Genomic DNA, 27039 nt, shown 5'->3' with positions numbered 1-27039 from the left:
TGGTTGGCTCCACTCTGCTAGATGCTGGGGAAATACAGAATAAACAGCCTGACTTGGCTCCACTCTAGAGACAGAGGAGTGCTGTCTGCTCAGGGAAGGCCTATAGCAGTACAATGCTGAAATAAGGCCAGAGCGTGAGGGACAAAACCGATGTCCACAAAGGACCTTCTGGGCACTCCTTGCCCCAGAAGACTCAGCTGAGTCTGAAGACTAAGACCTGCTGCTGTTTGCAGGAAATGTCAGTGAGGAAAACAGAGCTGTTCTCCTTGCTGAAGGACCAAATCTGTTACTGCGGCTTATTTTTATAACCCAGCTTTGCAAGGAGCTGATTGTTTCAGCCCTAGCACAACAGGAGAAGCCAGAATAAGTGGTGAGTGGACATTGTAAAGTGGCCACTGCTTTGCCCGAGGGCAGCTACGTACTGGGATGGCGGATTACAAAAATCAGTTTTCTCTGTGGTGCTTGGCATAGCCATGCAACACATAGCTACATCCGCATTAACCAATGGCATTGGAACTACTCACTACTCACTGCCACAAATACCTGCATTTTATTACATTGCTGTGCAATGTTTCCACCAAAACATAAAATGAAAATGAACATTAAGTAGGAGAAGTAAGACTAAAACACAGTTTGTAGCTGACTTTCTCATTATTTTCTTGTTCAAGCTTTTAACCTCTGAGCCAACCTTACGAAATGCAGAATAATACAGTAGGAGAAAAGCCATGAGTCCACTACCATATTCTAGTGGAACCACCATCGTCTTTAAAAAAATCGATCATTGTAGGGTGGAAAAGAAGATAGTTTCTAGCTCTGACGCAGCAAGGGAAAAAACATCAACAAGATCAGTAGTGCAGAAAGACCAGCAAGAAAGCACTTAGCAACGAGCACAGACAAAAGAGTTGTTTTGTACATTCAAATCCAGACAGGACTATTTCTCCTCTTACATGCTGCAGGGTTAGAGTCAAGTTTACTAAGATATCAGAGCTGAAATGGTAAGTTATGGAAGTCTGATAACGTCACGATGCTGCTTGGAACAGGACACTGAACATACAGCATGCCATCTTACTTACCTCCTTCATTTGTGATTGGGAAGTTAAGTTTCCTGTGACATTATTACCACAGTCAAATGCCCCTTAATTATAGACCAAAGAATTAAAAAAAAATCTATTAATTTAGATTTTGATCCAAATCTTGACAAAGCTGATTCGAAAAATCCCTTTGACATTATTAGCTATTGGAATGGTTTTACTCAGACAAGTGTTTTAATCTGTGTAATTCCACAGAAACACATATCTGGCACAGAGGAAGGTGATTCATAATTCTGGTGTCAGTGCTTGCCATGCAGGATGAAACCCCGTGTAGCTGGGTCTACCAGCTGCATAGCACTGGAGTCAGGGACATTGCGCTAGATGAAAAGCAGGCACACAGGATTTGACGGGGGTTATACGCAGACCTGTATTGGCTGAGGATCTGAGCCTGAGGATCTGAGCCCCAGGGTGAATTAACAGGCTCAGTGAAGTAACATGGCTCTTCAGTCAGGCACGGAGAGACATCACAGTGTTAACAGGGTGACAGTGAACCTGGAGCTGGAGTTGACTAAATGCGTTACTACGGATGACTAAAAGTGTTTCTTTGACCACATTTTTGTCTTTAGGGTGTTGACATGCCTCTTTAGTGTCACTGGGAACTGCTAGCAGTCTCAGCCTGTCCTGGTTTATAATTACCTGTGTTAATTTATTCAAAACAAACTCTATAATCCATACTGATTAAAGTAAAATTCTTCATTGAAGACGAAGTTTGTGTTCTTCACATAAGTGAGAGTGTATATCTGTTTTTCAGGCTACCTCCTGAAACACAGAGGAAGGGATTTCTAGAATTTGGGTTCTCTGTCTGATACATCATTCCCTTATATTGCTAGGAAAACCAAACCTTGGGCTTAATCGCAGTTGGAGTAGCTGCCTTTTGTAGTGGGCATGGATAGGAAACATACTGTATTTCTGCAGGGACTGGCGGGCCCTTTGAGAAGTCTTCCCAATTCCCTTCCTTGGGAAATTCAGTGACATAGCAGTAATAAATACAGCAATGCATTTCCCCTCCAAAGTGCTGGGCAAATTACAGTGAATGCCTTGTAGATTAATTTAATGGGCTTTGAGTGAGACCCTACTATAAAAAAGTTTTATAAAGCTGTTACAGAAGATTGAGGATAATGTATGTTAAAGACTGCAGCAGGAATCCAAATTATGCTGTTAAACTGGCTTCACTGAAGCACACTGCCTTAGGATGATGTATCTAAAAGCTGAATTAAGCCCAAAGTTTTAAAATCGTATATTCTAGCTTTCTGATCAGTAGCTTAGCCTCTGGTCCAGCGGAGAAACTGGGTGTGTGCTTCACAGAAAGCACGTTGAAGTTGAACCCAAACCAGTACTCCTTGTTGGTTTACCTTTCTCCAAACACTAGAGCATAATGTTACCCAAAGGCCGAAGGACATTGACTTTCATAAGCTGTATGGGGTCTGCAAACATGGTGCCATTTCCCCTAGTGTAACTGATTTTTTAAAGTCAAAAGCGATGGCCTCCTGCTATGAGGGGTCATCTTGTGAGCAAAGTTTGTCAGGTCTGCATACCCCAGGCTTTGCAGAAGAGTTGGCAACACATGTCAGTGTCGGTGGAAATCAAAGTCTGTGAGGATACGCAGGCCGACCTGCTCACTCCGAGAGTCAGGGCTGAGCAGGTTCGAGGGCTGTGTGGGAAAGATGAAATGTTTTACCATCTGCAGTGTACCTGTTTTATGGATAAACAGAGGAACTCCAAAGCTGTCAGTTTAATGCCTCAACAAAAGCAATTCGTGCTGTGCCATTTTCTTCTAAAGAACAGGAGTGTGAGATGTTTGCTGTACTGTGGCAAAATCCAGCAGCCCAAATTCTCCTCTCAGGTGCAGCAGGAAGAGAAAGAGAGTCAAAAGTGAACCCAAAGAGACAAGGATGTTGAGAGATGGATTAAAGTGGCATGCACTCCATGAACTTTGCAGGACCCCATCAAAGATGTACTTTCCTTCTCTCCGGCCTGAACTATCCTAAGCAACCCATTTTTTGAGAACCCTTATTTGCTGAAAACTATATGGAGGATTGCCTATGCAAAGATTGGAGGGTCTTAACTAATTCCTCCATTGCACAGGAAGACAGAAACACCCTAATCCTGGGGAAAGCGTACCATTAGCAGACATTTTCATAACACCACAGACCTCACTACTTCTGCCCATGCATGGGTTCCCACATAGGATCTCGTTGATGTTGTGTGAGTGGGAACCTTTCCTGAGCCCCTGGACCTGCACCCACCTGCTGTCATGACATGGGCTCATCGGGAACCTGTTATCCAGGTTTTATGATCCGTCATTGTAAAACATATTCTTCTGGGCTGGCAACTTGCAAACACAGCTTTCGTCACCTCCTGCTACACGCTCTCTAAGCAACCAGTTCGTGTGTCTGCCGACAGCTGCTCCCACTGACCGAGGGCAGTTTCTGTGGTAGTTTTAGTGCAGGGAACGCCAACGTGTTCTGTGCTTGGGAAATCTCTCTCATGAGCCCCAAATACATTTCTTTGGTACCTTTCTTCCTCTGTATTCCTTTAGATGAAGAAAGATTGATATTTCTAAAGATGGCACAGCCTGTTGTCACTGAGGGTCAGATACCCAGAGTGTTTCTCTCCTGCTCAGATGTCTGGATGATGAGCACATTTGCCAAATAGCTCTGTTTGGTTTTGATCTATCTAAAAAAACAGTCACAATGGAAATTAACTTTTGGGAAAGTCTGGATCTGTTTTAAATGTACAAATGTGATTTTATATATATTTTTTCAAATTGGCTGCACATGGTTAATTTTTTTGTGAAAAAACAATTAATGCTTAATCAAAACTTGGAACAGGAGGAGATTGTCACTTGATGTCTGAATCACCTCTTGTCTTTGTCAGTGAGCATCTTTTTATTAGCCTCAATGTGCTTTGGATTAGATCTCAGATGCAGACAAGTGTATTCAATGCACACTCTAATATTTTCACATTAGGATTAATGCTGTGGCAGGCTGAGCTACAGGTCACTTTCTTAAGAGATAGAGTATTGCCTGATGAAATAAAATGGTATTGATGGCCAAGTAAGTAGCAGAAAATTGCACCTCTTTAGCTCTGTGCAAGGATTTAATACGAAACACAAACCATAAGGTCCAATTGCCAAGTTCCTCTCTCAGCATAGGTCTCATTCAGGTCACTGGGCAGCTTAACTGCATAAAGGCAGATTGCTCAGATCTCAAAACCAGCAGAAACATAAGGTCAGAGGGCTAACAAGCATCAAGCATTTCTCAGCCTGGCTATGTTGGACTCACTGAAAGCCAACACCTATCACACCACCAGCTGCAGGTTTTCTAAGTCCGGTATTCAGAAAGGTGCAATATCAGACCATGCTGTATTTACAATTTACAATTATCTTTTACCCAAGAGGACTCAGGACCCGAGCAGCCTCCTTGTGTTTGCATGACATATGTTTTGTTAAAATACATATAAGTCATTCTGGGTAAGCCACCTTGGGCACCAAGAGCACAGAGAGAGCACCATAACAAGCTACCTAACATCCACTGCTCAGCAGATCTGATACTTGTCCCACAGAAAATTTAAGATCATTAATGGTGGCTTCCTTACCGTATATAGGCAAATCTAAGAAGACCCTTGGACTCTAAGTTTGTAAAGGCTGTGAAAATAAAAGCTGGCTGGGACTCAAGCAAGTGCAATATGAGCTTGAAAGGAGAGTGAGCAGCAGCAGCACCCGGCAGACAGCTGGCCCAAGGGCAGAAGGCTTCTCTCCACCTGCCAATTCCCACAGGGACTGAAAAAGGGGGAGCAAACCAGGCTGCACACATCTGATGCTCTTCCCAGTTCCTATAGTGACGCAGACACTAAAGACAAGAGCGGGAGTGCAGAGGGAGGCAGACAAGAGCGCAACAAGGGGCATCTCACGTCCCTCTTGAACTGAGTGGGGTGCTCTTGAAGCAGAGCAGAGAAGCACCAGCTGCAGCCGCCAGCCAGACCTCGAGTGCTGCCGGCGGGCTGGTAGCTGAGTCGCAGCGCGTAGCGCGCTGCTGGCCAGCCTGCGAGCACCCCAGAGTGCGCCAGTGGCGGAGAGACACCACTGCTCCCCGACAGAAGGAGGAGTGATGGCAGGAGGGATAATGTGAAGCCCTGAACATGCTTCTGGGAGGGGGAGGACAGCCTGAAAAACACAGGAGGGATGGTCAGGACACGAGGTTTCTCTTCCTCGTGTTCCTGTGTAACCGTGGGCAAGCTGTCAGGCCACAGAGGACTTACTTCATCTGTTATTGAAATGCAACAGTCAGGATATCATTCAGGCCATTAATTATTCACAGATGTTATCACTGCTCTAAGCAGAACGGAGCTAGTTTTCCCTTTGTAATTAAAAAGGAGCTAATCTAATCTGTGATATAGCTTCGTATCACAGCACCCAGAAACCTGAGACACCTGGTCGCACCCCAGAGTAGTGATAATGCATGCAAAAACTGTATTTGTGAAAGGTGGCCTGCTGCTGGTTCAGGCAGGATGGAGCTCAGAAGTGCTCAGCTTTGCCTAAGCCCTGCTCCCAGCGAAGGTGATGGTGATAAGACTCCATTTAGCCTTCACAGGAGCCAAGATAGGATTGGCATGGAGGGGTTTAAAAGTCCTGCCTTCAAGCTTAGTCCAAAGTCCATTGATGGACGCTAAAGGTGATTGTTGAATGAATTAAAATTTGGCTCAAAACCTTACCTATTTGGTCTCTGAGCCAAAAAACATGATTTAATCCTACTAAATGTTAGCGTGCCTTAAAATGGATTTCCTAAGGAGGTAAGCTTTCTGACTTCTGTGTTGCAAGGACTATGTACAAAGCGCTATGGCTTATTACCAAACACGTTTGTGTGCCATCTATTTCTCCTGTGGGATGAGCATACATCTGCAGTGTCAACACCCCCTTCTTCCCTTCTCCTGCTCAGAGAACTTGGGAACAAACCCTCTTTATAGAAATGGCTCTCGCATAAAGTGATTATTTAATCTCACGGTCCGGGACTTTGTGTTGCTGCAGTAGTTCAGTGTCCCAGTGAATCCTAAAGGGCTGATGGTACAATTTAGATTACACAGTTCCCTTTATGGTGCCCGGTCACATAAGGGCTTTGGATTGTGCCACCAGCCCCTTATGACCTTGTCATTCCTTTCACTGTTTTTCTTTTGTCTTCCTATGTCCCGTGCCGAGGACTGAGAGTTCCCTCACTGATCTCTCTTTCTCTCTCTTTCTTCTCCCCTTCTCTCTCCTTACCTTGCTACCACTATTGGGATGTAGAGTAAAGATGCTGGTATCAGGACTTTGGTTATGTTGGATGAGCAAGGAGGTAAGTTCAGATTGCTTCAGTAAGGACGTAAACCATTCTCAAAGTACTGTACTAACTGTGTGCAACCCTGAATCCCAGGGCCATAAAACACGTACGGTTATGCATGAGAACCCAAGAATCTCTTTGTCTTCAGCTTCACTGTCTGACAAAGGAACGTACAATAGCTGTGTAAGAGTCTGTACTTCTTTTGATCTGTTTCCCATTAATATCAAAGAGAGCTGCAGGCTGAACTCATCAAAATCATCTTTTTTTCAGCAAGCATTGGGCCGAGATCCAGCTACATGATGGGAAGATTTGCCTCCATAAATATAAAATCCAACATTATTTAAGCAGGTGCTATGTAATTTTCTCACTTGTTTAGCTACAAGTGAAAGCCATGCAATATATGCATCCCAAGAGAAGCTAAAATTGTTTGGCTTGTGCAAAATTCTTTTTTTTTTTTTTGTACAGAAATGTCAGTGAGGATAACAGGAGCTTAACATTAAAAGCTACGGAACAACTGGCTCATTACAAGTGACCATATATGAGCCTTTAAACTTAGACAAGTCCCTGCCTGTGGATGACAGTGACAGAGACAGAGCTAGATGTATTCAGTGCATCCCAGGAAATTACATTTTTGCCCTTCATAATACCGCAAAGCAGCAGGTAGCTTCTCCTTCCCCCCCAGATAAACTAATATTTGCTGCAGACCCACAGCAACAGCAAAAGGGAGTCTCCAAAGAGAAGTTAATCAACAGAGTATGATTTTCTGCTACTCTATATCAAACCAGCCCCGCAAAAGCCCGCATTATTATTTAGTATGTGGCACGGTGTGAAACTGTGCTAGGAAAAATTTTCTACAGAGGTGACACTCTGTAGCTCAGCAAGCCCCAACAACTATTATAAGCAACGTTATGGCATTATTGGGAAATGGACTGCATAACCCGACAAGCCCTTTTCATCTATTACATCCCTGCTTCTCTGGCACTAAAATGAATGAAAAGTAATAACAGGACCTAAACAGAAAGTATTTTCTTCTGTTTGTTGTTAGGTACATGTATTATTGCTTCTTGTATTTTATTTTTTCCTTTTAAGGAAAAGAAATTAAACTAACCAATTTTTTCTCATCTATTTGTCCTGACAAGAAAAATATTACAGATGTTATCTATGGATGTTTCTTATTTCCTGAATAATGTCAGTAACAGAACTATCACTGAATACAGAAAAACAGATTATTTATATTGAAACAGATACAGCACCTGTGTAAATAATGTGTTTTGTTTCAGAAGTGTGTTAACACTTGAAATAAATCACAAATATTGTCAGAGAAAGTCTGCAAATATCCACTTGTATCCAGTAAGGAAATTCAGGGGCAGATCAGCAGAAACTTTAGCAGTGCCTCTAACTTCCCTTGTGTTTAGCCTTGGGGAAGTAGGTTTCTTTTCTCTAACTGTTGTTTTTCCACAGATTGTTAGGGGAGGTTATTTTATTTTTAATTCCTTGTTTATTTAGTTATTTCCTTTGGAGTTCTATTTGATCACTACTGGTAAACCCGTGTACTCTTGAGTGATCCCACCTAGTCATGTTAGGAAGGACTGTCCATGTGAGCAAAGGCACCGAGGCTGGACCCACCGACCTCTCTGGAGTCCAGGAAGCTCAGTATTAAACTCGTATCGACAGTGAAAACTGGAATGTATGTTGTATGGCCAGAGACATGGATAGCTGATACTTACAGGAAGGAATCAGACAACTTAAAAGCCTCCTTAAATTGGTTATGGTCATGCCTTAAGTGGTTCAGTAAATTAAGCTTGTGATTATAACAGTATGGGTTTCTCAAGAAAAAACAGCCTAATAATGCTACAAACCCTGGGAATTTTGTAATTGCTGTACTATGTTAAATGTTTAATTATGTTTTGTCCATTTTAGCCATATATAGCTGTAATAATTCCTTATTTCTTTTATTACTTTATTTTAGCGATAAAAGACTTCTATTATTGGGCAAAATACACTAATGATTACCTTGAATCCTCTGTAATTAGTGCAATGTGTGCAACTCATGGATGTCTCAACAGATTATCAGATTAAGGAAATCATTTGCTAACACTGCCATGTGATCTCTTTTCAGCTGACTGCACAAGTCACTTAAGATTATTAGGTGTTAAATAGACAAAAACCATGACATTGATATTTCCAGTGGGTGGCAAGCAGAATATCTAATCGTTGCAGTTGCTTGAAGCCCTGTTTCTAGATTTCTTTACAAAATTGTTTGCTAAGTTAAACATACCTCACAAGAAAAACTTCTCTGACCTAACCTCAGGCTCAGTAGCACAAAGCAGAGCTCATTTTTTGACATCACAAGCAGAAGTTTGTGGGATCATAAAAGGAAATAAGCCAACATAATGCTACACAACTCGGTACTCACACAGCCAAGGCAGCTTGGCTAGCTCCTGTTGCCTAGCAGTTTGGTGCAACAGACCACAGTCTGTTGTGACCCTACAGAAATATGGAGCTTCACAAGCAATTTCACTACTCCTTTTTCCCAGAGGATGGGGCTGCCAAGACAACAAGAGACCTTCTCCAGTACCCTTTGAAGTCACTGAGTGGGAATCTGAGTGGGCTTTTGGAGCAGTCCCTATGCAAAACAAACAGTCACCGCCTTTTGGGCCAGGTATTCTCGCCCAAAGCAGTTTCACACTGTCCTTCCCTGAGGAAGCCAACAGGGAGGAGCTGAGGTTGGATGCTCCTGGATGAGATTTTATCCATCAGTGAGAAAGTCTTTCTCAGAGCCTATCTGCATCCATAATTCTTACCTTTTTTTTAAACCTGGCCTTGAGTCCAACTCCCCTGTTGAATTACTTAAATATACATATAACAATTTAAACTAAAATATTTATATTCTACACTAAAAATGTTATGCTGCAAAGGATTATTGAGGAGTAACAATTGCTGTCCTTATTTAAATTTCTTTAAAACATGCTTTCTTAGAAAAATGTTAAAATTTGGATTCATGTTGGTAAAAAGCAGAGTGTAGAAATGAAACTGACAGTACACAGAGGTGATATGAAGATAAACCTGGACTGCAAAACTGGTGTGGTCCCAGAACAGTAGCTTTTTTCCTCCAGTGGGAGGGAATACCCTTCTCCCATCACCGACTCCCATGGGAGTATCGGCAAGCAGAGCAATCTGGACCTTCAAAAATGTTTGGGTTTTTTTTGTGCCTGTGATGATATCTTCACACAGCTTATTACAAAGGATTTTTTTTCTTCTATTCAAAATGAGGTGGGGGGAGAAACATTTCCAATAACAATAGCCACACAGCCCTTTTTCATCCAAGACAAGACAGAGGAGTATCCATAACTTTGCTGAGCTGCAAAAAAAGTGTCAATGCAACTGAAATTTTCTCCCTGCACCAGAGAAACTGCAAGTGCACAACCAGCAGTGCCAGTGACCACAGAGAGGAGCTTAATCTACCCAACAGATCTGTACTCCAGATCAAGTTGAGGTATGGAGGTAAAACTTTGGAATAACCAGGAATAACCAGGAATAACCACATGTAAAACTCAGCTGACAGTGCCCTTGCCAGCTGAGCTCTCTACAGCTATTGCATGAGTTTTGAGTTTTCCAGCTTTCCATGAGTTATGGCTGACCTGTTTCTATGGCATTGGAGAAATGACTGCAGCAAATGCAAACATAATTACAAATTCTTTCAGCCTGAGAGCAAAACTATGGCCTTATGTGCAGGCCCATTCCCCAGCTTATCTCCTATTTAACACCTACCACGAAAATTGATAAGCAGTGAGATGTCAGAAGCAGAGCTGCTAAAGGCTCTCCAGCAACACCTATGAGCTGAGCTGATTACAGTCAGAGATGGTTTGCTAATTAATGAAAAAAATGGTGGGTATCAACCATTCCAGATTCTACAGGGAAAATGGCATTAATTATGTTGAAAGTGTAGTGCAGAAGAAAAGACAAACGAATCCCTCACAAAAGCAGGCTGTGTCTCGTGTATCGTTATTTTTAGCACCACTAGATGTGGGCTCACAAGCACTTCCCCCCAGCTTCCTTCCATTTGTATGCATACTTAGCAATGCCTTTCAGAGCACAGCTAGGTCAGGACTCAGGCTTTCTGAAAAGGCTGTCCTAGAAATGTACGTTGCTCCAATATGATTCTCCTTTATGGAAAATGGGATCACCAGCTATCATTGGAAATAGTTAATCTGCTGATTCTCTTTCAAACTCAGCCCTCTTCTATGCAATTATGATTACAATGTACTCTTAAATGTCCTTTTTTTTTTTAATTAAAATTATCCTTGGTGGAAATTGCTTCATTGCACCATACACCAGGCAAAGGGCATGTTCCCTTCTCCGAAGGCATTTCACTGACATTCAAGAAGCCCAGGCCCCAATACTTGCCACTAGTTGAGGAATATTTCTTATAAATTGCAGATGGGCTGCAAAGGTGGAGCACACCACACTTGTCCTGGCCTGGTCTTGCATCTCACATTGTGCTCAGATGCTTTTATAGATGTGTTTGCTCAAGAGACCACAAGAGGAGCACAGGGGTGCCCTTGCCACAGCTGCCCCCTCCCAGCCACTTCCCGGGTTCAGTCACAGAGCAGGGATTTGCCAAGCTGTCACAGAAGATCACTGACAAAGGGCCACAATGCTACCATGAAAATAACAGAGCAAGCTTACGGTCCCTCAGTCACCTGTGGTATGAATACAGTTAAAAAATATCCTTGCTTATAACCTAAGACATGCCACTCGTTTGCTGTAAGAGCTCCAAGCAGATATATGGCCACTACATTTGCATTCAAGTGACATTCTCAGCCATAAATGGTATCAATATGCAAAAGGGGCTACTAATTTGTAGAGCTACCTGGAAAAAAAAAAAAAAAAAAAAAAGGAAATTTCAATCAACATACCCCTAGTGTGTATTCTGCCTCCAGACTGAGGCAATGCCAGTTATCTTATATACTATATATAAGTGTAAGGTATATATGTATATAAACATACATATAGACACGGTATATTTAAAGACCACTGCAACAAATATCTAATATGTTTAAGCTCTGACACAGAAATGCTTCTGTAAATTAGAGATAAAGGACTTGATCTTTGCTGGTGAGAATTTACATGGATTCGTGGCAGTGTATGCCAGCAGACTGTCTGTCCTAAAACCTTTAATACAATACACAAAGCTGGAAAAATCTTTGAAAACAATAAATTAAGCTTTTGATAGCCATCTAATTTCTTACCAGCAATGATTCTTTCTAGGCCAGGTTTTAATATCATTTATACAAAAACAATTCAGAGCGACCTCGTTAAGTTAATTCCTCTATAATATTTATGCCTCAATAATTGTGGTTAGACTCATGAATCTATTTACTTGCCTGTGGGACCAGATCTTTGACAGGTATAAATCGGTGTTGCTCCATGAAGCCAGCATAACTACGCTGATTTAAACAAGTTAACGATCCTGCCCACTATATTAACAGCTAGCAAATGGTTTTAAGGGCTGTCTAGACTTCTGGGCTACAAACATGACATGGGCTTTTTACACTGATGAGGTTTCCTTTAAGGAAAGATAAATTAGTTGCTGATCCCTTTTCTCTTCAGAAATACCATAAGCATCACAGAAAAATCCTGAAGCGGGAAATATTAAGCCAGATTCCTGGAGAGAGCAATAACTTAAAGTCTTTAAATCATGTAAAATCTAATCCTCAGTTAACACTCATCTACTCAGGCAGAATAGGAAACAGGAAAAGAAAGTTCAGAAGGCTCTATTACGTACCTGGCCTCAGACACCTGAGCAAGGAAGCCAAGACTGAAAGCCAACCGGTGGTACCTGATCTAGAACTGATCCCTGCGGTCTTAGGTGGTGTTTTCTATTGCACAGCCAAGGTTAGGAAAATGCGGGCAGCAAAGCTGGTGGAAGAAAGGTCAGTTCCTCTTGTCCCTCCCAGTGTCAAAATACATGTGTGGAAACTGCCTTCTTTTAACTGAGTGCCTGGAAAACCAGCCAGACTCTGCAAACACAGTTCTCACAAGCAGACGGAGGGAATCTGTGATGGAAATTAGCAATTCCCATCACGCTGCATAAGCCAGCAGAAAAGCCAGCTGACGCTGCCACAGCTGCTTCCCAGAGCAAGGGTGAGCATTGCCCAACTCTGCAGGATCAGGCAGGACTCTGACCTAGTGAGGAGCACAAGCACTTAGAAGAATATCACCTTTTTCCATGTGCTCACATTTCTGATGAGATTCACAATCTGTGGGTACAAACGTGAATTGAAGCTTCTGCTCAAGCCTCCAGGCCAAAATGTAGAATTACCGTGTGCATTAAAACAATACAGCCTTGTATTTCTGGTTCTTTGCTCAGCAGTTTATCTATCTGGCGGAACACGTGCAATGAATCTCTCAGGTTTCCTTATTAAGTTCCTGATCCTTTGCTCACATTGTACGTGCTCCTTTTAGAGGACACTGCCGGGTAACTCTGATCCTCCTTGGGTTTGGGATGCATAATGCCTGTGGTATCAGGAGACAGGCACATCCAGCTGAGGAGAATGAGGACTGACAGCTGAAGAGCAGATGCAGCTGGCAATACTGACATGGCACCTCTCCTTCTCCCAGCCCAGCATCATGCAAGGATTAAACAACAGCACAAGTCCACTATTTGAATTATTTCAGCTTGAATAATTTAGGACAGGATTTTCAAGGCCCTCTAGGGGTGAGATGCCCAATTCCCATTAAAATTAATTAAATAGAATTAATTTTAATGGGAATTGGGCATCCAAATCCCCTGGACAGCTTTGAAAATGTAAGCCTCAATTGTTAGTAGAAACCCAAGTAAGAAATTAGGCCTATTCCTGTTCCAAAACAAGTTAAGAGGAGTTTCATACTGACGTCAATGATTTTTTTTTTCTAAAATGCCTTTTTTTTTTTTTTTTTAAATCTTGGCTGGGCTCAATTAATATCAGGCATGACATTAGGTTTCTTCTATAACCAGTGCTGTCTTAGTTCCTTTCCTCTCAAGTCTAATTCTGCATTTATATTTTCCCTACTTGGTACAGAGAAAAGGAACGTGATTGTGTTTTACTGGGATTGCTTTACTTAGACTCCTTAGGTATAGTTAAATTTTTTACTGCTACTCCAAGTAACTTTCTCATCCCATGTAATACTTATTTGAGTTTGTCCTTCAAGAAAGAAATGGTGAAGCTTTCCGCCAATGTAAAATGCCATAGCTACCACAGACTGCGTGTAAGATCCCTGATCCCATGGGATCCGTATCTGTTTACATCAGTGAGGATCTGGTCCTACAATTTTACATTGTGGTGTTCTGCTCCTCTAACACACTACATTATTCTGAACTACCAACTCACTAAGAAAACCCTACATCATTGTCTGCCTCAGGTGGAAAGAAGACAAATTCTGTTTGATGCCAGCCGGGAGAGGCAGTGCCTGTATGAGGCTGGTTACTGGGCTTGATGCTTCGGGCACTTGCCCTAGAGCAAATCAGAAGTGACCCCAATGAAAAACCTTAGTCTTCACCTATTATTTTTGTTTCATAAAATGGCTTGGGGACAGAGACAATGTACATTGCGGCCAGTGATCCTCTTTCAGTGAGCATCAGGCTTCTTTGGTGGTTGTAATTCCTCTATGTTTGCTGGGGTTATGCCTGATTTGCAGCATCCATGTGAGAAGGAAAATCAGCCCCCAAGCCACACTCAGATCAGAGATTAACCTCCCATGCTAATCAGAGCTGCAGGTCTCAAGTTCCTCAACCTCTGGAAAAAAGGAGTCCTTGGACATGGCTCTTTACAGCTCGCACCATCTCTGGTCCCATTACTACCAGCTCCCTCACTCAGGCACCCACTAACCCAAGCAGTTACACTGCCACATCTCACCTAATTCCAAGGTATTTGTAAGCGTAAGTAACTGGTATTTTCCATGGAAGGATACCTTTTCTCTTGTATTAACATGAATAAATGCAAAATAATAACACTTTATCTTTCTTTCTCTTGGATGTCATTGGTGTCTTAGTAAGTGGATGTATTGTAATATGTTAATGGACCTTAAAGTTTATAACCCTTCCTTTTTACATCATTACATCTTGTTTAAATTAATATATTTCAAACATCTTCCTCCTTTGTTTTACTCTTTCCATATTAGTAAAAAACATCTTCGGCATCCAGTACGGCTTACATCCTTTTAACAATGCATCAGCTGAGATTAATGCATTGTAATGTCATTATTGATTCAGTTCTACATGGCCATTTTTCACGTTCTGTTGAAGACAAAAACAAACAAACAAAAATACAATTCATTCCACACTGTCATCCCTTTGTCCTGACCAGAACAACTCGATCGTGTTGAAGAAGGCATGAACCATATCAACCAAGACATGAAGGAGGCCGAGAAAAATTTAAAAGATTTAGGGAAATGCTGTGGCCTTTTCATATGTCCTTGTAACAAGTAGGTACTGGGTACCGGCTCTGCTATGTGGTGTCCAGTTTTTTGTCACAGTGAATGTCTGAAGTTTTTGTCTTTTTTTTCTTTGTCCTTTTCCATCTGCTTCATTCTGTGGGGATAAAATACTTGTGTTTAATCAGAACAACTGGAACGCATCGAAGAGGGAATGGACCAAATCAATAAGGACATGAAAGAAGCAGAAAAGAATTTGACGGACCTAGGAAAATTCTGTGGTCTTTGTGTCTGTCCATGTAACAAGTAGGTGCTGCCTGCCTCATCTCTTTGAGCACTTAAGGCTGATCCCAAAGGCCTTGTGAAGCTCATCCTTGCTAGGCACATGGACAGGATGAGCATGTGGCATGCAGAAAGAACGATTCTGGTTCAAATGCATTCATCTCATAGCATAGACAACTGACTGGGAATTACTGTAGATGCATTAAAATCAGGCATACTGCAGTGAAAGCTTCACTGTTGACACCTTTTAATGGTAAAAGTTTCAACATTTTACACAAAGTGTACTAAGTGGTTCCATTTTCCAACGAACAAAACCACTGGGGCTACTTTATTCCTGGAGGCCCTAAATTTTAAAACATATTTTCACAAACAAGTTTAAAAAACAACAACAGTAACAAAAATTGTAGCTCAAAAATGCAGAAGAGGCAATAATAAACATTACTCAAAATTATGGATGAAAACCATGCTTCTTTTCATTGTTCAACAGAAATTGTCCTTGATGAGAGCCTGAACGAGACATGACATTTCACGATTGGAACCCAACTTGAAATGGTTTTCATCCTGCCAGAGACAACCAAATTTGAGAAAACCCAAACACGTCATGCCAAATTTCTCTCATTTGGGTAGCATGTACACTAAGCAGAAATGTTGAAATGCATCAAATTTGCTTGCATGCCATCACTCTTGAACGAAACCGTCCTCCAAGTAATGCAAAGCTTGTTTTAAGTGCCAAATGAAAATGTGATGTGCTGTTATGTGGGTGTAGGAAACAGGGAACAGAGTGGACTGACCAGAAGTCCTCATGGAACAGCAAATCCAGCATGCAGTGAGTCAGCTACCACCTAGGTTTCAGTGAAACCATTTACACATGGTTGGCCAGAGGCAACTGGGCAGAGTGCAGTGGTCCTGCAGTATCATCCTCCCTTTCTGTGTGGCACAGAAACTTTGTTCACAGGCGATCCCACCACAACTATCAAGTCCAAATGAAAGAGATCAGTCGTGGAGTTTGGTAGGAATTTGGTCTGGAGTAGGAAGGGCAGGACTGGGCTTCTGCCTTATCAGGCACCATTTCTTTTGAAGCGAATTCCCTTGGGACACAATGCAGACACTGCCTTAAATTTCAAAATCCATTTTGCTCCTGTGTTCACAGCCACAAATACTTTGCTGGGATAAATATTCTGCCCAGATTATGCATACTACTGCCTGGTGTGCAGAGTGGGAGAGGTGAGGAGGAATGGAAAGAGCTACACACAGACTCAGCCCTGGTCAGCGGGCCTGCCTGCAGCCATATGAGCTCTTGGACAGGCTGCATCCTGCCCTCCCTCTGCACCAGAGCAGGAGGCTGACCAAGAGCAGAAGAGGTGCAGGTACAAGAGCATGCAGCAGAAACTTTGACACTCCCACACTCTAAAAGCTGCTGCATCTTAAAGAGGAGCAAGCCAAGGCAGTTGGCTTGCTTCTCCTGGAGAAATCTAGCATATGCATACATCAAAAGATCTTCCTTGAAGCACAAAAAAAATCCCCGTGCATTTTGCAGGATTTTTTATTTACTTTTTTTTTTAGAACAGATTTAATATTCTGTACTGTAGGAAAGGCTAAGCTGACAGTCAGATCTGTGGCATGGATGGGGTTAGTACCTGACATGCGGCCCTAAAGCATTTACCACTGCACAGTGATTGCAGCATCACAAAATCAACACGTGCAAGAACAGAAAAATACTGCATGCATTCAACGTTCATTTCTAGAGGTGTCTCCTCCCTGCTTTAAGGCAGTATTCTGACCTTTGCAGACTGCAGCCAGATTTCATAAACTAGCACTGCTAATCAGTGAACATGTTTAGAAACAAAGTGTGGATGAAAAATGCTTTTAGAGACTGTTCCTTGAACTGTGCCAGGAACCAACTGGTACAAATAAGGTGATATTCTGAGAAGTGGAGTGTAGGAGGGAGAGAAATCCATACAGCTCTGGGCATCACTATTACCGTGATCCCCTAATGCTCTTCTGGCCAGTGGTAAATTATATGCATATATTTCAAAAAGATTGACCATTTCATGTATGACTATATGCCGCTACTTGTAAATGCAACTCGGTGAGACATACCAAAATGTAAAGTCCAACCCTATGTTCTTAAAAGACCCAGAATGCCCATGGCATGAAACTTTGTCCAGACTACAGTCGAAGTACAACTGCTGCTGACCATGAGCAAGCCCAGACTTCACCTGTTTTAATTGCAAGTCCACAAGAAAACAGAGATTAAGCTCTGGGTGTATAAAATCATTCACTTTAAATGCAGAGACTGTGTCACTTTGAGTTGTGCAGGTCGAAAGAGCAGACAAATATCTGTAAATGTGCATGCAGCAAGAGAACTACTTTCACTCATTTCTAGAAATGCCAACGTCAATGTGTAGTTTCAGAGAACTAAGAAAAAGGAAGCCAAGCACCCTATTTTTAACTCTTCACAAATTGTAATAGGAAGTCAGCAACAAAACAGATAAATATTTGGGAAAGATCCTCTTTGCATCTGTATTGTAATTCTACATCAAAGCATGCAACACAACTTCAGGCTCAACAGATGCTGAGCTGCTTCAGGGGGCATGGAGAGAACATAACACCAGAGATGGGTTTGTTGTGTCCTTTCCCAAAGCCCCCAGAAGCATGCCAAGTATCTCCCCCCAAATCCAAGCCACAGGGCTGTTTCTATGACTGAAGAACAGGGGAACCATGGGGACTGGCAGTTCCCAACAGCTTTTTGGAAACTGCTCCACTTCTCAAATAAAACCAAGAATTTATAGCTACAGACCCCAAACACTCACCCTCTCCTGTCACAGTGTTCGATCTAGTCTGACATCCCCAGTGACAGCAACCCTAAATATGCTGCACATGCTAATCTGCCACTGAAGGTATGCCTGGATTTTAATTTTCTGTCCACGGCAGCTCAGTCAAAAATGGCTCTCTGAAAGCTACTCTAACCGTCATAAATAATAAACATGGTGACATGCTAGGCTATTTTAAAGTCCTGTGGTTTAAAGCTCCTGAAGGAAGTGATGATCCATTTTTGCCTGTGTCTTGCTTATTGTGAAGGCTGTTACTGCTGATGCATTAAGAGTATGATGAACTATTGGGGCAACTGTGCTTAGTGAGAATGCTTTACTTCTTATTCATGCCTGTAGCTGGTGCATGAAGAAAATGTAGATAAATTTCCCTTTCTGATGCTAGATTGCTTGTATCTTTTCTTTTCTCCTGCACTCATTTCACTTCTGCCTATTTTACTTTTTGTCTCTGTGGACAAAGGTTTGTACATCAACTGTCGATGTATGATTACTATTTTCAAGTACCGATATATTATTTAAAAATCTAATAAACCCTATGAATTTTATGATAAAATCATCCCCAAACCACCGTGGAAAAGGTTAGTGGCTTTAAATGCCTATTATGCCACATAAATGTTAACAGCAAAAGCTCAATCTTCTGCATGGTAAATGTTAAAATTTAGCCAAATCCATTTTTCTCTAAGAGGGTGTGTTGCTGTGATGTGATGTACACACTATACTTGGCAGTTTTGTTTTTATGTCTGTCTGCCAGTACGTTCTCTGTGTTTGATGTCACAATGTATGTGTCACTGAAATGAAATAATGTTTTCTAGTTATCTGTATTTCTTCTCTTCTTTTTTTCTTTCCTTTTTTTTTTCCTTTTCCTTTCTGGAAACCAAGTCAACATCCAAAAACCTGTCTGAAGTGTTGTAGACTTGACAATTGCAATTCACCCTATTGGAAACAAAACCTCTAACCATCACAGTTGCTGTGGCAGTAAAGTTAAAAAAAAAATAAATCCTTTTATTCAGGATTATGATATATCGGTATACAATCAATGACCCTCTATCTGAAAACTCATTTGCTTGATTCAGCTTTTAGCTTGGAGAAGTAAAGAGTTTTGCATTTGTCCTTGTCCACTTGATGCTTTGTTACTCATCATCTTTTTTGCATAGGCTTAAATCAAGTGATGCTTACAAAAAAGCCTGGGGCAATAATCAGGACGGTGTTGTAGCCAGCCAGCCTGCACGTGTTGTAGATGAACGGGAGCAGATGGCCATCAGTGGTGGCTTTATCCGCAGGTGAGCCTTTTTCTCCACTGTTTTCTCTCTATTTTCCTTGTCGGTGATATATTTAGATTTCTTCCATATGGTCATGAGTTCTGTGATGCTCGTTAACTCCTTCAGCGGTGCTGGGTACTGCAGTGAAGCCAGTGTTTTCCACTGGGTGGTGGGTACTTAGATACAGGTCAACACCCACTAGGACAGGTGCTAAGGACCCACTGCAGCCAGTGACTCCCCCCAGCCCTGCTGGGACTTGAGGTAGCGCAGAGGATGGTGATGTGCCATGAGTCCTGGATGTCAGAGTTTCAGCCCTAAGAATCAGAAGATGCTTGAAAAAGCAGTCCTAAACCTTTCTGCTTGAGACTGACCAGATTTGGGCAATAATAAAATAGAAATAATACCTAGTTGCATACTGCACAGCAGCAATGTTAGAGTGCAGACTCTCACAGCTGGTCAGCCCTGTCTGCTGCACTCCAGTTCCCTGGAGGCAACAATGTACAGTTGTCAAATACTTCAGAAATGAAGTGCCAGATAAATACTGGTTTATGATTACTGCCTCAAGATATGTACTGCTCATTATCCATCCTTGCTAGAAAATGTACCAAAGCATCCAGCACCTCTTCCTTTCTTTTCAAAAAGAGAAGAGCCTCGGGCTCTCTGCCAAAGCAGAGCCAAGTGCAGCACCTGAGGCACACTTTATACCAGAGGTACATAGTTTTTGAGAAAGCCACTTCCCTGCTCATGACTATCCAGAAAACCTCACTGACCAGGGAACGATCACAACTGTGGGGAAACATCGACACCTCAGTGGCAACCCCTGTGCGCTCAGATGAAAGCCAGTTTGAAACACACAGCTATACTAATGGCAACCAAGCTGTAAACTTCCAGCAACATATAGGGATCCAGCAATAAGTACATACCGATTACAGTGTGTATAGAGCATGTATTTAGATGACAATGCCATCAGCTGAATGGATAAAGGCATACCAGTAGGCAAAGCTTTGATCTCTGAAGATTAAGGACTCTGGATTAATAAGTAATTATCTTTCCAAAAACTATTATCCACTTATTTTTTTGGCTGCTGTGATAAAGGGAAATCAGTGTGATAGAAACAATGCTGTCATGCAATCTGGAGCGTGGGATGGAGTTGCCATTTAAGTTTGTTGGGTCTGCCAGTCACTGTTTTTTTTTTTTTATTTCTGGATGGCAGCCCCATCAAACCAAAGGCTGGGACATGCTAACAGAATAGAAGTGAAGAAAAGTTATGCCATCCCATAATTCTTTCATGAGTAGCTTGTAGCACACTCTTGGCACCTCTCTGAACACAAATTACACAAGAGGCTCGAAGTAGTGATTTTCTGAGCGGGATCCATGGCCTTGCTTTTCCAAGTGCCAGTCACCACAAGCCTCTCCAGTCGCTGGAGCACTGAACTGTGCCCTGGCCCATGTGTGAGTTTTTCTTTTAAAAAACAAGCAGCTGTAAAAGATGGGGCTAAGAGGAGAGAGAAAAGATCTTTGCTAAGATCTTTCTACTAAGGCAAAGAATCTGAGAGAATCTGATTCTACCATCTACTGAAAATACATTTAATTAGACAGAACGTTGGGTCAGGATTTTCACCACTGAGGCTGTCCTTGCCCAATATTTCAGTGAGCCCCAAGTCTGCGAGGACTGGATGGTATCCTGTGTAGGTCAATGCAGGTAGCTGGTACAGCTTTGATTCCATCATGCTCCGGTACTTCCACGTGCTCTAATCACACACAGATCCACGTGAAGCATCCTTCCACTCTACCACATCCTTTGAGAAGGACCATTGCTAGCAGAGAGGTGTAATAAGTGGAACAGAGAAGCTCAGACAAAAACACGTCTAGGAACAGGAGTGAGTAGTGACAAACCCAGACAATTAATCCCCGCATCCAAAAAATAAGCATGTGAAGGTTTTCAGGCTAGCTGCTTATTAATCCCTTTTCTTCAAAGCTGAGCATAGCAGCATGCTCCACAGGTGACAAGCGAAGGAGGATGCAGAGGAGGTTCTGGGTGAATCAGACTTTCGGGGGAACTTCCTCTCTCTTTGCTTCAAATAATTGGTTTTTGTTCCCAGGGTAACAAATGATGCCCGGGAAAACGAAATGGATGAAAACCTCGAGCAGGTCAGTGGCATCATTGGCAACTTACGTCACATGGCCCTGGACATGGGCAACGAGATCGACACACAGAATCGCCAGATTGACAGGATCATGGAGAAGGTAAGAACTTAGAGAATCCCAAAAGGGGCTGTGTTTTCCCTTCTGCAAGCACAGGCTGTGCCCAAGAGGGGCAGAAGGTGTGTCTTCCAGCCTGCCCACACAGAGTAGTAGTTTTAATTCAGCTCGGAGGAGGACTAGGGATGGAAATAGCTCCTAGAGTTCCTTTCCCTTCTCTTTCCCTATCTCGGGGCCGAAGCAGAGCTTGCTGCTATGGATCTTCAGTAACCTTCCCTGCAGGTTGGGTTGACCTTGCACTGTTGGTTTTGCAAGACAACAGCTGGCGAGGAGACCCCTTCCAAATAAAGTCTCCTTCTGCAAGGGCTTTGGGAAAGGAAAAGTACCCTGAGTTGTACAGAACTGTGGAGCTTGGACCCTGGCACTTCCTGGCAAGTTTTAAACCTTCCTGGACTTTACTCCCCTCAGAAACTCCACAAGAGATTCAGAACAGGATCACTTGTTTAGAGGACCAGTCCCAAAAAGAGAATGGGGACATATTAAGCAAGGCAGTATGGTAATGGTGCAGCCACCAGCTCTCTCAGCATGCATACACATATCGGGACCCTACATGGGCCCAGTGAAGTCCAAAAGCTCAGTCTTTCTATCATGAAATCACCATTTGAAAAGGCAGATAGCACCGTGCCAGTGCCAGGCTGCACTGCAGGTTTCTGAAGCAGATAGCAGCACCCTTCAAACCCGGCTGGGAACTCACTGCCGTCCTCACATCCCGAGATCTGCAAGCCATCTGCATTCATACTGGCAGAGCTCCAGGCACAGGCACAGCCAGGCTGAAGTGATATAACAGGCTAGATCTTCATCTGGTGCAAAATCAATACAACACTTGATTTCAGCTGAGATTTACACAACCTGAGGATCTAACCCAAGGACTTACATGTGCTGCTTAGACTTAATGCTGACCTTAAGGGGTAGAGCTTTTACTCCTGAGCCTTCTGACATGTGCGAACCTTCTTACATGAGCAGGATGTCCACGCCTGTTTTTCATGTCAAGTAATTATATCAGAGCCTAGCACACCAACAAAAAATTACAGAAAATATTGCAGTCAGGGATTCACTCAGATAACTTTCCTTGCTAGGGTTTGATACCAAAGAGAATTGGGTGAAATATAAGTTGTCTTAAAGGCAGGAAACTCATCTCACACAGCACACAAGAGTACACAGCTTTGTGTATGCATGAATGCAGCCATCCTGACAAGGATTATCCTATCAATTCGTGCTTGTAAACATCTCGATACTGAAATCACTGACCAGGCCCTTTGTGGTCCCCCACATGAAGCACATGGGCTCAATCTCTAGGCAGTGCATGCTGAGAGCAGCTGGCTAATGGAGGGACTGGCCTTCCACATCTGTGTGGTGTTCCTGCAGCATCAGGTGTACAGCATTTCATGCAGCCATGGGGAAACTGCAAGCTATTGCCATTTGTTAAATTGAAGACCAGCGACACAGTTCTGAAAGATGGGCTCGCAGTGTACACAGAGCAGTCATCATGAAAGCAGCACAAAAACAAGACAGTCTTCAGTCTCAGTGAAAATATACTGAATTTCTCTGAGTAAGGACATGTGGCCCGAGCAGTAATGAGATACTAGAAAAAGAAACACAATTAGGAAAACCTTCTATAAGAGACAGGAATGACTGAAATCTGGGTAATACTGAAGCGACACGTGCATACACATCCACTTTGCAGTGCGATATGGTGGCAGGCAATAGGGCATTGATGGAGCGGCTTCCTTTTTCTGACCAGCTGGAGCACTGTGCTTTTGATCAGCCGTGATCATTAGAAAGACCCGGGGCTGGCACACGTTGCAAACACTGGGGTACATCACAAAGCTAGCCCAAATGCCTCTAAAGCACTTATGTTAAACTGGATGCATGCATCCAAACCAGAGCAATCTCATAATGCAGAAAGTAATCTGATCTATCCACGGTAATGGGGGACACAATAAATAAAAGGCTTTATCCTTCCCTCAGATCAGAGAGAAAAAGAGAAAAACTAAAATGATGATGTGGTAAGTAGGTCAAATGGGCCAGACATCATCACCAGAAGCCACCCTGGCCCTAAAATGAGCCATTATTGGGAGGCTGGGAGGAAAGCAGAAGGGGCTGAGAACATTTTGTCTTGACCCAGGTGGGAAGGTCTGGGCAAGGACTCCCACTGACTTGGATGAAACATCATCCAGTTTCATCAATACTTAATAATCAATGTGCATGCATTTCATGACAAACTTAACTGCTTCCAAGCCATTAAGTTATTTTTTAGATAGTCTTTTGGCAAAAGCACATGAAACTATTCCGTGATAGACAAGGTCAAATTCATAGCTAAAATAAAGAAGTGTGGTTCATAATGAGTAGTTATGCTGATTTACGCTTGCTGAGGATCTGGCACATGCTGCTGTACTAAAAATACACATCTACATAGCATTTGCCAGATCAATTATGGAGAGAAGCCCAAGATTCTTAACAATGATTTATTGCACATCAGTATAACCATTTTTAAAAGGTTTTGAAATGTATGTGGGAAAGTTGCTTCACCATTCTGCCTTGGCAAATTGGAGATTTAAAATAAATCTGTACAATTTGGATACACCCCAGAGAAGGGGGAATAACCATTAAAGTTTTAAAAAATGAAGACATCAAACCACAGAAAAGAGCTTGCTGTTTGATGTCATGCTTTTAAAGCAGTAACACAACTCTCACCTTTCCCACAGGTCTGATTTCAAACACTGAAAGCATTTTCTGTCTAGTCCCTCTGCTAGCATAAATCGACGTAGCAACATGGGCTTGAAGGGAGCTTTGACAGTTTTTGTCAGCTGCAGCAATGTCTTTGTCTCCAAAACTAACTTCTGCAGAGCAACAGAAAGCCACAGTGAAAGGCTCTGCCCACTGGAAGAGCACTCCTAAACCTCCAAGGTGGTGCTGCTTCATTAGCGGCGTTTTTTAAGCATGGGAAGTGTTACAACAAGGAAGACAGCTAAATTAACAGTTCAGCCCACGCTGGACTAAATTCCAGTTTGATTCTTTCAAATAATGGTAGAATCCCAAGTGGTGATAGACTCCCTTCCTTTGCTTAATCCCTGTCTGTGCTGCTTCCCAGATGAGAGGTTACTGTTTTGCAACTACGCTGGTGAGCTTTTTGTTGAGAGAAACGACTAATGGCACCACTCCTACCTACTCCTTTCTTGTCACGTGTGCAACCAAGAGATCCAGATGGAGCCCATGTCCACTGAATCTAAGTCTTACAGAGCACTGGAAGCTTTTCGCTGGTGAAGTCCACATGGCAGATCATCAGTTTTCATGCCATCATCCATCACTGTTAATGGTGCAAGCAAATAGCACCAGCTACAGAGCTGGCAAGGTGTTTAAGAGAGTTCAGTGAGGCTGAATACAATCACAAAAGCTCTGCTTGAAGGCTACCTTAAGCATCACAAAACCAGGCTCACCAGTAATTTCCATTTGGGTCCCTAATACCACTGTAACAACAGTTCTCTTTTTCTCTCCTCTTCTCTCCTCTTCTCTCCTCTTCTCTCCTCTTCTCTCCTCTTCTCTCCTCTTCTCTCCTCTTCTCTCCTCTTCAGTTTTTCTGCTGATGTAGCCAACACCAGAGGAGTGTCATCAAAGCATTGTACGTTTGCTCTTTGACACTTAATAATTTGTCTCCTGTGTCCTTCCCTAGGCCGATTCCAATAAAACCAGGATTGATGAAGCCAACCAGCGTGCAACAAAGATGCTCGGCAGTGGTTAAATGCAGCAAAGTGAATTTCCTTTTAACGCTGTCCAAGAGGGCAGTACCTTCATGCTTTTATCATGGTATTTACCTACTAGGTTTGCACACATGCACATATCAACCCCATTGTAAATGTTGTCCTGTGTAGTTTGTCAGCTTTCCAAAAATGATACTTGTAATTATTTTTTTCTAGATATCTTTCTTTCCAAAGGTTGTACATAGTGCTGATTTGATGGCTATAGCTCACTATGATGTTTTTTGGGATTTCTCCTTTCCTTGTTTCTGTTTGGATTCCTTTTCTTTTTTCCTCTCCTCCTTTTTTTTAAATGATGTTTGCTGAATGACAACAATGTTGGAATGCTAAACGTGCTGTTAACCTTTAAATATACAGTATTGTTCTTGTAAAACTGTGACATTCCACAGAGCTACTGCCATGCTCCTGTCTTTGGGTATCATGATGTTTAAGCACTTAAACCTGCTGTCTTCGGTTCTTCATTGCCATTATCTGTTGTTATGATTTCATGATTAGACAATGTGGAATTATATTACTATAACAAGCATTGCACTACAAAGTGATGTGATTTATGCATTTATGCATGAGGAATAAATAGACTTTTAGACTCCTACTTAAACAAGACTTTTTCCCATGGCAGTAGCACACCAACAATGACAACAAAAGCATGCTCAGTATTCGGACTCTTTTGGGACTATGTTATACCAGCAAGTTTGCAGTCGTGCCACTTTTTTCTTGTTGATATATATAGTTATTAATCATGATCATTTATTTATTTTTTAATTATGAAAAAAAGAGGGATTTGGCACTCACCATTTAGCCATTGCCAGCAAACGAAGCTTGGCTGAAAATATGTCAAAGACAAAAAGAAATAAGTGTAATATATTGGGTTTGTCTGCTGATTTTGAAGACTATCTTTTGGAGGAAACGACTACCATATGAAATGGTGCAAAGAAATGTAATTTTTATAAGGCTCTCTCTTACTAGTCGCTATCCCCATGTGGTTTGTTATCGGTACAGTTCTCTGTTGCTTACCTAGAGCTATGCACACCAAATCGCTGAGATGTTTAGTAGCTGACTTAATTAAAAATAATAAAAAAACCTAAATGAATGAACTCTAGATAAACTGTGAGATAAATATAATTTACAGCATGTAATATGAAATTCCTTATGTCTCCTGTCAGTTTGTGAAGTGATTGACATTTTGTAGCTAGTTTAAAAATTATTAAAAATTATAGATCTCAGAATCCACGCTTGCTTTATCCATTTGTTACTCTACGTGTCAGTGAGACCCAGTTATTTGTCGCTTACTGGTAAAAGGAGAAGCACAAAGAGGTTTAAAGACTCTCTACAAACTGTTTTTGTATGAGAATTTTATGAGAAATTTCTGTTTGTAATACTGTATAAGAGGAAAAGTATCTTGTCTAAAAATAGCATTTTGCACTAAGCACAAAAAGAATATTATTTTAAATAACCTGGCTTGGATTGCCAAACACTGAATCAAAATATATTTTCTTGTTCAAGGGAAAGGAAAATGAAATAAATGATGTGGTGCAAAAGGGTATAGTTCTTTAGTCAATAAAATTCATTCCTGTAGTGGATCCAGCCACATGTTAATATACTCCTTTTCAGGGAACACTTTGAACTACAGAGTTTGTACAGTCTGCTAAGAATAATTTTCTCAAAGGACTAACAACAACTAATGCTTACTGCCAATGAAAAGTGTTATCATATTTTCCTATTTTTTTCCCCTATATGGACAAATTATAATTAACTCTACATGAGTGACAGTTCACTCATGCGTCTCACATGGCCCTAAGTCAAAATATACAAAGCACATAAATGCTAGC

The 27039-nt window shown here is 42.0% G+C and overlaps 1 protein-coding gene across 2 annotated transcripts in view; it reads left to right on the top strand.

The window, feature by feature from the left end:
* Positions 1 to 26436, top strand: part of SNAP25 (synaptosome associated protein 25) — a 62540-nt gene extending 36104 nt beyond the window's left edge. Inside the window, exons 4-8 of one of the 2 annotated variants that reach the window (XM_080585576.1) lie at positions 6373 to 6421; positions 15010 to 15127; positions 19089 to 19214; positions 21296 to 21440; positions 25126 to 26436. In XM_080585576.1, the coding sequence (XP_080441702.1) occupies positions 6373 to 6421; positions 15010 to 15127; positions 19089 to 19214; positions 21296 to 21440; positions 25126 to 25194 (507 nt within the window). In that variant the 3' untranslated portion in view covers positions 25195 to 26436. Of the gene's footprint in view, positions 1 to 6372; positions 6422 to 14754; positions 14873 to 15009; positions 15128 to 19088; positions 19215 to 21295; positions 21441 to 25125 lie in introns of both variants that reach the window. The other variant, XM_080585577.1, reaches the window with a different exon arrangement.
* Positions 26437 to 27039: the final 603 nt, after the last annotated feature.

The sequence above is a fragment of the Anser brachyrhynchus genome, assembly GCF_964034855.1.
Source record: "Anser brachyrhynchus genome assembly, chromosome: 3".
Taxonomy (NCBI): Eukaryota; Metazoa; Chordata; class Aves; order Anseriformes; family Anatidae; genus Anser; species Anser brachyrhynchus.
The sequence above is the reverse complement of the archived record's forward strand: the minus strand, read 5'-3'. Positions and strand labels throughout refer to the sequence as shown.